The sequence below is a fragment of the Rhinoderma darwinii genome, chromosome 6 (assembly GCF_050947455.1).
Source record: "Rhinoderma darwinii isolate aRhiDar2 chromosome 6, aRhiDar2.hap1, whole genome shotgun sequence".
Taxonomy (NCBI): Eukaryota; Metazoa; Chordata; class Amphibia; order Anura; family Rhinodermatidae; genus Rhinoderma; species Rhinoderma darwinii.
In genome coordinates, this window is record NC_134692.1 from 95,008,943 (window position 1) to 95,020,396 (window position 11,454).

Here is an 11,454-nt window from a genome sequence, read left to right on the forward strand (position 1 = left end):
GTTCCTGCTACCTGTACCCGTTATACCATTCTATCTTGCTCCAGTGCTGTGTAGAGTTGGAGTCGTGTTGTGCTGTATACACCTATACGAACTATAGACTTTGACTTGTATCCTGTTGGCCATCTGCCATACTGTCAAGGCGGTACGGCCCAGTGGGTCCACATTACTCACAGATCGTGACACAGGGCCCATGTGTGATACTCTCTATTAGACCATGTATCTAATCCTTATTCACAAGGTAGCCTTAGATACAGGGTCCCAGCAGACAGTAATCTTATACTGTATAAGATTACCGTCTGCTGGGGCCCTGTATCTAAGCCTACTATGTGGTAAGCTTAGATACATTGCCCATCAGACAGGATCAAACATCCGACATGTATCTAAGAATACGATGTGGTAAGCTTAGATACAGGGTCCATGTGTGAGGCGGTCTGTTAGACCCTGTATCTAAGCCTACCACAAGGTAGGCATAGATACAGGACCCCAGCAGACCGTAACATACATATACCCTCCTCTTCGGCTCCGGGTGCAGCGGATGTCTCGACACCATCTGGCGCCATGACGTCATCCGCGGCGCACAGCGTCGTGACGTCATGACGCAAGAAGACGTCAATAATTCCAAAAGGTAGATGGGTAAGTATGTGTAGTTATTATAGTAACAGGGGCCCGTGTAAGTTATTACATTGGCCTCAATTACTATAGTAACATTTATAGCTGTATAGATGCAGTGCAGGCGACCGCTGCGACCAGGTCACAATTGTGACCGCTGCGACCTGAATGTGGCAGTTGCAGGGGATCCTGGGGACCCACCCAAAAATCCGGGGCTTGGGCCCCGAAGGCCCAATGCTAGCGACACCCCTGGCATGAGGAAGCAAGAGGCCAAATTGTGAAGTTACCCATCCCTCCTTTAACGGCCCTCCTACCCCAGGATGATTGAATGTGGTGTTGTAAACCAGTCCCAGAATGGAAAGTAAATTATGACCTGTGCCTTGAGGGCCTTCTATGTAAACCCATGGTTTGAGTATTCAGTGTTGTGCTTTATAGAATCTATTGTTCTCAATAATAAAACAATACAATTACAGTACTCATTTTTAATTAAAATATTTTATTTAGACGCAATAGTAAAGTAATTGATAACTTTATCGGTATTTAGAGGTGAGAATATGAGACACTACAGCAAGGAACTTGTCAAGTACAGTGTAATGACCGGGGGGGTAGGGAAACGGACAAGTGAGCCCTAATCTACCCGCCACTCTGTCCCTGCCTACTTGCAACGACCCGCCCTAGGCGACGGGGTACAACTGGGCGGCGGTCCCTGCACTCAGTAAGTGCACGACAAACACGACAAACATACAAGGGAATACAAGCAAGGGAAAGGGGCAGTTGCCCACGGCAACACCGTGAGCAACCAGAGTGGTGAACGAGCCGAGTCAAGCCAGGAGTGTGCGAGGTACCAAACGAAGAGCAGAAGAGTAGTCAGTAAGCCAGGGTCTGTATGGAGCAGGAACAAAATAGAAGGAGCTGTAGCTGGGCCAGGAAACCACACGAAAAAGAATAACAAGCATGGAGGAACAGGAAATGCAGGTATAAATAGACAGAGGGCGGGAGCTAGCTGAGTCTGGCCAGGCTGCGATAGGCTCTCCCACTCCTAAGCCTGCCAGCCTGAGTGGTGGAAGCTGGAGTCAGTCTCAGGGATGTAGATTCAGGTGCTGACTGATTAATTAAGGGAGTTAACCCCGAAGCTGTGCCTGGCAGATCCTTTACAGTACCCCCACTTTTATGAGGGGCCACCGGACCCTTTCTAAGTGGACCTGGCTTACTGGGGAAACGCAGGTGGAACCTCCTGACCAATACCCCAGCGTGAACATCCCGGGCGGGTACCCAAGTCCTCTCCTCTCCAATGGACCAGGTACTGGAGGGAGCCTTGGACCATCTTGCTGTCCACAATCCTGGCCACCTCGAATTCCACCCCCTCAGGGGTGAGGACGGGAACAGGAGGTCTCCTCGAGGGAGCCAAGGACGGGGAGCAGCGTTTAAGGAGGGAGGCATGAAACACGTCGTGTATATGAAAAGACGGGGGTAACTCCAGCCGGAAGGAGACAGGATTGAGGACCTCAATGACCTTATACGGCCCAATAAACCGGGGAGCAAACTTCTTGGACGGAACCTTGAGACGCAAGTTCCTAGACGACAACCACACCAGATCCCCGACCATAAACAGGGGGTTAGCAGAACGTTTTCTATCAGCCTGAACTTTTTGTACGCTCTGGGACGCCTCTAGGTTCTTCTGAACCTGGGCCCAGACTGTGCACAGTTCCCGATGAACGACCTCTACCTCAGGATTGTTGGAACTACCAGGTGAAACGGAGGAGAACCGTGGATTAAACCCAAAATTACAGAAAAAGGGAGAGACCCCTGACGAGTTACTGACCCGGTTATTAAGGGAAAATTCGGTGAGGGGAATGAATGAGACCCAATCATATTGACAGTCAGAGACAAAACACCTTAAGTATTGTTCTAGAGATTGATTAGTCCTCTCCATTTGACCATTGGTTTCAGGATGGAAGGCAGAGGAGAAGGACAGATCAATCCCCAACTTCATACAGAAGGCTCTCCAAAACAATGAAACAAATTGTACCCCTCTGTCCGAAACAATATTGACAGGGACCCCATGGAGACGCAGGATGTGTTTGACAAACAAGGTAGCCAACGTCTTGGCGTTGGGTAGTTTCTTGAGGGGCACAAAGTGGCACATCTTACTGAAGCGGTCTACCACCACCCACACCACCGACTTGCCTTGGGATGGAGGCAAATCGGTGATAAAATCCATGGAGATATGTGTCCAAGGTCTCTGGGGAATGGGCAACGAACGCAGTAAGCCCGCTGGTCGGGACCTGGGAGTCTTGGACCTAGCACAAACCTCACAAGCGGCGACGTAGGCCTTAACGTCTTTAGGCAACCCAGGCCACCAATAATTTCTGGTAATGAGGTGTTTGGTACCCAGGATGCCTGGATGACCAGATAGTGCGGAGTCATGATTTTCCCTAAGTACCCTTAGCCGGAATTGCAGGGGAACAAACGGCTTGTTATTATGTAATGACCGGGGGGTAGGGAAACGGACAAGTGAGCCCTAATCTACCCGCCACTCTGTTCCTGCCTACTTGCAACGACCCGCCCTAGGCGACGGGGTACAACTGGGCGGCGGTCCCTGCACTCAGTAAGTGCACGACAAACACGACAAACATACAAGGGAATACAAGCAAGGGAAAGGGGCAGTTGCCCACGGCAACACCGTGAGCAACCAGAGTGGTGAACGAGCCGAGTCAAGCCAAGAGTGTGCGAGGTACCAAACGAAAAGCAGAAGAGTAGTCAGTAAGCCAGGGTCTGTATGGAGCAGGAACAAAATAGAAGGAGCTGTAGCTGGGCCAGGAAACCACACGAAAAAGAATAACAAGCAAGGAGGAACAGGAAATGCAGGTATAAATAGACAGAGGGCGGGAGCTAGCTGAGTCTGGCCAGGCTGCGATAGGCTCTCCCACTCCTAAGCCTGCCAGCCTGAGTGGTGGAAGCTGGAGTCAGTCTCAGGGATGTAGATTCAGGTGCTGACTGATTAATTAAGGGAGTTAACCCCGAAGCTGTGCCTGGCAGATCCTTTACATACAGCATGGGTGTTGGCATCAAAGTCAGTAGAGAAGTGAGAAGCCAGGACACCCTGGATGGAGTGAGACAGGAGCTGTAACAAAAAGTCAGTACATTTATTTGTCTTACTATCTCCACTGCTAAAGTGCATGATCATTTATATTAGTACAGCAGAACCTTAAATATCAATTTGAACAATTACTGTAAAATAGAATGCTTGTTCCAAATCATATATGATTGTCCATATAATACGCATATCTGCAAAATTGGCCATAAAACATTTCCCACAGAAAATTAGCAACTCTACAAAACATTAAAGGGTGATAGACTAGCATCTAGAGAAGAGTGGTGATAAGAATGATACAATTCTAAAAATGTAGAACTTGATTATGAGTCTTACATTGAAGTTTCCTGGGTCCACTCTCAGGTTGAATGCATGCAGGTCACTCAGTTTGGACAGGGATCCCTCTAAATTGTCCAGATGTTTGGCAGCCTCTGCCAGAGCACCCAAGACCTTGCCTCCATATCTCTGCATATCAGCAGATCCATGGCTCAGATCAAAGTGGTTGAAGTAAGTCTTTGTCTGGGGGAAGCCCAGGAACATTCTAAGAGTAAAAAGAAAGAAAAATCAAGCTTCACATGTTAAATTTGGGGTGTATGTATTCGTAATAAAGTTCATTCGTAAACATTGTTATAACTATAAAATTATTCATATTGCATTCGAAAAGTACATGTATTATAAGTTTATATATTTACCAAACCTTTGAAGAACTTATTATTCCTATGTTTCATTACACTCAGTTTAAATTTTTAAGTAAAATTTCATTTTCTACTCTATTCATTTCTAATGCTAAATTCTGAATTATGTGGATTCCTTTGCATTGTGGGAATGGCTTAATCATCGTACAATTACTAAACTTTACTCATAGTGTACAGGGGTCTCAACACTTATTACTTATCATTACCTTTCCAAAGCTTCAGCACCAAGAGAGCTCACTTTTCCAGAGGCTTTGCCCAAGATGGACACAATTGCAGCCTTCTCAGCGTCAGAGAAAGTCATCTTACTTGTGTATGGTTGAAGTGAGATGCAGGTTAAGATCTGGGAGGTTTGTGCTGTGTCCCAGTTCACTTAGATTTTATAGAGGAAGGATCAGCAGAAATGGACACTTGTCAATGACCGTTGGTCACTTAGGTCCTACACCCAGACACATGTTCTGTGCATATCTAATTCAGTAATCGCTGCTTAAGGTTAATTATGGACAAGGGTTTTAGTTAGCTATATATATATATATATATATATATATATATATATATATATATATATATATATAGCAATTAAAAAAAAGGCAGCACTCCGTAGTTCAAAGTGATAAAGAGGGTACTTTATTGCCCCATGCTCGACGTTTCAGCTCCAAACACTAGAGCCTTTCTCTGCTTGAGAAAGGCTCTAGTGTTTGGAGCTGAAACGTCGCGCATGGGGCAATAAAGTACCCTCTTTAGCACTTTGAACTAGGGAGTGCTGCCTTTTTTTGAATTGCTGTATTACTGGGAACTTGGCCTGCTCTCATAGGCGTGCACCCACATCGCTATTCCGGTGCTGCTGGAGCTTCTGTTTTGCTATATATATATATATATATATATATATATATATATATATATTTTTTTATATATATAAAAAAAACTTATTTCTTTTTTATTTCAGGGGGAAATCCTATAAGACAGACTAAGCTACATACTTGGAATTATATATATATATATATATATATATATATATATATATGTATATATATATATACACATATATATATGTATATATACACATATATATGTATGTATGTATATATATATGTATATATCTATCTATCTATCTATATATATATATATATATATATGTGTATATATATATATATATATAAATATACATACATATATATATATATATATACAGGGTGGGCCATTTATATGGATACACCTAAATAAAATGGGAATGGTTGGTGATATTAACTTCCTGTTTGTGTGTTTGTGGCACATTAGTATATGGGAGGGGGGAAACTTTTCAAGCTGGGTGTTGACCATGGTGGCCATTTTGAAGTCGGCCATTTTGTATCCAACTTTAGTTTTTTCAATGGGAAGAGGGTCATGTGACACATCAAACTTATCGAGAATTTCACAAGAAAAACAATGGTGTGCTTGGTTTTAACGTTACTTTATTCTTTCATTAGTTATTTACAAGTTTCTGACCACTTATAAAATGCGTTCAAAGTGATGCCCATTGTGTTGGATTGTCAATGCAACCCTCTTCTCCCACTCTTCACACACTGATAGCAACACCGCAGAAGAAATGCTAGCACAGGCTTCCAGTATCCGTAGTTTCAGTTGCTGCACATCTCGTATCTTCACAGCATAGACAATTGCCTTCAGATGACCCCAAAGATAAAAGTCTAAGGGGGTCAGATCGGGAGGCATTTCTTCTGCGATGTTGCTATCAGTGTGTGAAGAGTGGGAGAAGAGGGTTGCATTGACAATCCAACACAATGGGCAGCACTTTGAACACATTTTATAAGTGGTCAGAAACTTGTAAATAACTCATGAAAGAATAAAGTAACGTTAAAGCCAAGCACACCATTGTTTTTCTTGTGAAATTTTCAATAGAAGTCTATGGGCACTTCTGTAATTATGGACGGCTACGGATGTGCATCCGTAGCCATCCGTAATTATGGAAGCGTTGCTATGCGATGTCAAAGGGATTCCCCAGATTACAGGCCACATCCTTTTGTATATTTTGAAGATGACTGAAGACGACTGAAGTTTTATAATGGCCCTTACAAAACTTCAAGTGGAGAGCCTCATCTTATTGATTGAAGAACACCCAGTGACATGGAATAAATGGTCAGAAGACTATAAAGACACCATCCTGAAGGAGCGGGCTTGAATAGAGGTGCTTATGGCACTCCACCCGGAAGATTGGAATGTCGTGTCAAAGAATGATCAGCAAAAAATGGGTAAGTTCACTCTCCCCCAAATGCTTCTCCCCCTTTTACAATATATGTAATTTTTATGATTATTAATTAAAATTTTCTCACTTATTTTCACAGTATCCAATGCCAAGTCGCACTGGAACACGTGCCGCGACCAATATCGGAGGGAGTTAAATGACAATGGGCCAGAGTGGGGATGGCCAAAAAAGCAAGAACCCTATATGTACACCCAGCAGCTGCGCTTCTTAAGCGACGTAATGGAGGTTGGGCCGTATGTATATCATGTTGTCATTTTTTTATTTAATTTTAGAGCGATATGTTATGTCCCCCATGTTATGTTATGTACCTGAGGGAAATAGCATAGCTCCATCCGTCACCAAATGTCATGTTGCTAGGTGTGTTGCTAGTGTTTATTTTTAACGCATGGGGATATGTTATGTCCCCCAGATACCTGAGGTACATAGCATAGATCCATCCATCACCAAATGTCATGTTGCTAGGTGTGCTGTTATAATTTTATTTAAAAAAAAAATTTAATCATATATCAACAGATAACCTTGGAGAGGAAGACTCTGATATCACATTTATAGAGTCTCCATCATCAGCTACCAGTGAGGAAACACCACAGCAAGAGACAGGACAGCCTGCTGTGTAAGAAGTTGACTGCATTCCAACAGGAAAAAGTCGACATAAACGTAAAGCCGACACAGCAAATCAACTAGATGCACAGGTCCTGGTCCATCTGCAAAAGCGCAGTGAGAACACGCTGGAAAACAGCTTTTGCTGAAATGTGGCAAAGCACCTCCAACGTATGCCTGTAGAAAGACAACTACCGTGTCAAATGGCCATCCTGGGGCCTCATTGATGTCTTCATGACCAATACTGCTCTAATGGTACTATGTAATGCCATTGTGTTCTATTGGAGCAGGTTGCTTCTGCAAGCACCGCCACCACCGCCAACTGCGTCCCACTATCGTGGTTATCAACCACGCTCCCAGCCACAATTTACTCCACAACGTGTCCCCAGCCACTACTTTAGTGGCCAATACATGTACAGACACCAAGGACACGGAGGGGAACCTTCAACCATTACTGCTCCTGGCTCTTCATCTGAGGACTCTTTCCAATTATAAAAAAATGTTATATGTTTATGTAAAAATAAATATATTTCTGTTTATTGTGTTCAGTTAAAACTAAAAAACAAAACAAAAAAAAACAACAACTTTGGTCTTTTCTGGTTTATATGTTTGTGAAGTTTAGCTTTATGTTGAAGGAATGAGCATGTGTGCTTTATCTGGACTGTATGTGTACGTGCGTTGTATGTGGAATGTATGTTTATGTTTATAGCATGCAGTTTTTTTTTAGACTTGAATATTACACTAGCAGGGCCGATTGTAGCTTTTCTGCTGCCTGAGGTAAAAATTGAAATGGCGCCCCCCAGATTTTGATTGACATCCCTATAGCTGTTCTACATCACTATCAGTCTCTTCCAACTCTTGCGGATGTGCCGTTGCCTTGTACTCCCATGGCATGCACGGTGCAACGATGAAGCCGGGCAGAGTACATCTCGCTGCAGGGTGCATGCCCGAGTAGTGCAAGGCAATGGTGCATCCGAGAAAGTTGGAGGAGGTTGCTAGTGATGTATAAAAACCAGGGGGATGTCAATCAAGCATGAAAAGTCGGGTTTGGAGGCAGGACTATGTGACTCTTCAGGATAGCGGCACCACCCCATGAACCTTTAATGAGTAATTAGCATATAGTGTGCGCTGTTTTAAAAGTTGATTTTGCTACATCTGAAAAAAACATATAGGGGCCTGTTTGGAAATATTGTCAGGTCATATATTACTGCATGGTGGCGGTTCAAGAGGTTAAAAGTACCAGACAGGTTGCTATTAAATATACAATAAACTGAAAACAATTCTGTCAGCCCTGCAATTTTGTTATTATAAATATATGCTATATAGTTATAGCTTCAGAACCGAACTCATATCTATATATACAACACAAAATGGAAGACCCAGGTAGCTGGTGGGCTGCAATACAAACAAAACACATCAATATTGCCAAAGGCAAGTAGATTAGCCCTGGTTTCCCAGGTACCTATTGAATGCTTATAGTTAGAGATGAGTGAACCGGGACAACCGAACCCGGTTTCGGTCCGAACATTCGTTTTCGTTGACTCTGATGATCTGGCTTCAAGCCAGGTTTCGTTGGATTCCAGATCCTCTACAGTTCCTTGGCACAGTGACAGTAGTAATATGGGTATTTCTAGCGTTTCCATTCCATCATCTATGTCTTCACTCCCCCTTCCTAGCGGGAAGCCATCTTTCCTGAGAGTCCTAAGAGACATCTCCTCGGGTGCGAAGGAAGATACTGAACAACATAGTGATGATGATTTGTTTTCCGCGAGTCAGCCAACGGAGTGTGTTGCGGCGGTGGTGGAGGTGGAAGCGGTGTCCGAGATGCATAGCTGTGGTAGTGGGGGTGTTGGTGGTAGCCGTGGTGGCAGACGCAGTAATGAGGGGGGGCATGGAGCCCGCCATGATGTCACATCACATTCACAACACAGTGACAGAAGTGGCGGGGATGATGAGGAGGGCTATGATGATGTTGTTTTAGACAGGACGTGGGAACCAGGTGACGAGGTGATGACGGCGTCAGAGGAGGAGGGTAGTAGTGGCGGCACTGGCAGTGATAAACAGCCAAGACGAGGTAGGGGCAGAAGTCAATCTGCAAAACGTTGAAGCGGTAGGGTCAGCTCAGGAGCCGGTGATGGCGACACTGCTGCTACTGGTGTAGGCTCCTGAAAAAAGCCTGCCAGACAAGGGGCAAGCTCAGGTGGTGGTGGTGGTGGACGTGGTACTACCTCTTTACGGTACTCTGCCGTGTGGCAATTTTTCTGTACCTTCCCGGAGGACGAAAACATGGCACAGTGCCGTATCTGCAAGCAGAAAGTAAGGCGTGGGCAGGGCAGCAATGTAGGAACTACCGCTCTACGTAAACACATGGAGTGGCATCACAAGGCCATGTGGGACAATCGACATGCCCCACCATCATGTACATCTAATGAAGACCCCTCTGCCGCTGCTGCTGCTCCAAGTTCCTGTCATCTAAGTAGTAGCCAGGCCTTATCCACCATCTCGTTGTCATCATCATCACTGTCATCTAGTTCTCCTCCTACGTCCCGTCAGTTATCCATTACGGAATCGTTGTCCAATAAGCAACAATATATACCCAGTCATCCACTTGTCGTGCGGCTTAATTCACACCTAGCTAAGTTGTTGGTGGTGCAGTCGCTGCCGTACCACCTGATCGACTCCGCCGGCTTCAAGCAATTGATGGCGTGCGCTCAGCCTATGTGGCGAATACCTAGCCGCCATTACCTCTCCAAGACAGCTGTCCCTGCCTTGCACAAGCAAGTGGAGGAAAAGTTGTGCAAGTCCTTGCAATTATCCGTGTGCAGCAGGGTACATGCCACCGTCGACACGTGGAGCAGCAACTATGGGCAGGGACAGTACATGTCTTTCACGGCCCACTGGGTCAATATTTTGCAGTCCGATGCGCCACCGCAGCAATGCCAGGCATTACCACCTCCACGCTTGTATCTTTTTGGTTCAACTCCGGACACCAGGCACCTACCATCCTCCTCTTCCTACTCCTCCTCCTTGCCCTCCTCAATGGAGGTCTTCCCGTCCCCGACAGGACACAGCGTATCTTCCACTCCTCCTCCCTTTTCTTTTCAGAGGTGCAAGGTGAAGCGCCACAACGCTGTCTTACACCTGCTGAGCCTGGGCGAGAAAAGCCACACAGGGCAGGAGCTGCTGCTGTGCATCAAGGAGAAAATCGCACGCTGGCTGTCTCCTCTGAAACTCACACTGGGCAATGTTGTCTCTGATAACGGGAAGAACGTTGTGGCTGCACTGCGTCTAGGTCACCTGACGCACGCTCCTTGCATGGCACATATGATCAATCTGGTCATAACACGCTTCTTAAAGTCATATGTTGGTTTGAAGGGTGTGCTGGCCATATCCAGGAGGGTTTGCGTTCGCTTTAGAAGTTTGTATGCTTTTAAGCACGCCCTCCTGGACTTGCAGCGTCAAAACAATCTCCCAGAACACAGCCTGATTTGCGACGTTCCAACATGCTGGAATTCCACCCTGCACATGTTGGACCGTCTGTATGAACAGCGGAAAGCCGTGAATGATTTCCTGATTCAGCAGACGGGCAGCGTTTGGAGCCAGTGTAATTTCGAGCTCAGGTACTGTCAGCTGGTTAGAGACGCATGTCGCGTTTTGAGGCCCTTTGAAGAGGCCATACGATTTGTGAGCCGTGACGCTAGCGGAATGAACGATGTTAATGCCGCTGATATTCATTATGGAGCAAACGCTCACAGCGATGATTCAGCAAAGGATGGAGGAAGGATCACATCTGGCTATGGATGTTGAGGAGGAGGAGGAGGAGGAGGATGAGGATGAGGATGAGGAAACAGGACCTGAAGAGGAGCTGGATTTGGAGATGGAATCACAGGAAGGGATAGGGGACGAGGCAGCCGCACAACATGACAGTGATGATGAAGACGAGTCTGACGACGACCTTGATGATGGACAACCATGGCAGTATGGGGCGGAGATGGAACCAACCGGGCCCTCTGAAACGCTGGCCAGGATGGCGAGCTGTATGCTTCGTTACTTGCGCGCTGACTGTCGTATTGTTAGCATGAAGCAAAGAGATGAGTACTGGATAGCCACACTTTTAGACCCTCGGTATAAAGCCAGAATGGGGGAGTGTTTTGCGCCTTCCGAGAGGGAGCCAAAATTGGCTTATTATCGAGAGAAGC

General features: G+C 45.6%; 1 protein-coding gene across 1 annotated transcript; it reads right to left on the minus strand.

The window, feature by feature from the left end:
* Positions 1-1,139: 1,139 nt before the first annotated feature.
* Positions 1,140-4,699, minus strand: LOC142656376 (hemoglobin subunit alpha-4-like). The gene is made up of 4 exons (XM_075831293.1): positions 4,605-4,699; positions 4,040-4,244; positions 3,658-3,733; positions 1,140-1,192 (listed from the first exon to the last, which is right to left on the minus strand). Exons 1-4 carry the CDS (start codon positions 4,697-4,699, stop codon positions 1,140-1,142), a joined length of 429 nt encoding a protein of 142 aa, XP_075687408.1.
* Between the last annotated feature and the right edge of the window lie 6,755 nt (positions 4,700-11,454).

What these genes read in the sequence shown, in the direction of transcription:
- LOC142656376 (XM_075831293.1), bottom strand. Translation starts at nt 4,699, where the DNA reads ATGACTTTCTCTGACGCTGAGAAGGCTGCAATTGTGTCCATCTTGGGC. An exon ending in TGGACCCAGGAAACTTCAAT is followed by an intron (nt 3,734 to 4,039) that starts GTAAGACTCATA and finishes TTTTTGTTACAG; the next exon opens with CTCCTGTCTCACTCCATCCA. An exon ending in TGCCAACACCCATGCTGTAT is followed by an intron (nt 1,193 to 3,657) that starts GTAAAGGATCTG and finishes ATTACACTGTAC; the next exon opens with TTGACAAGTTCCTTGCTGTA.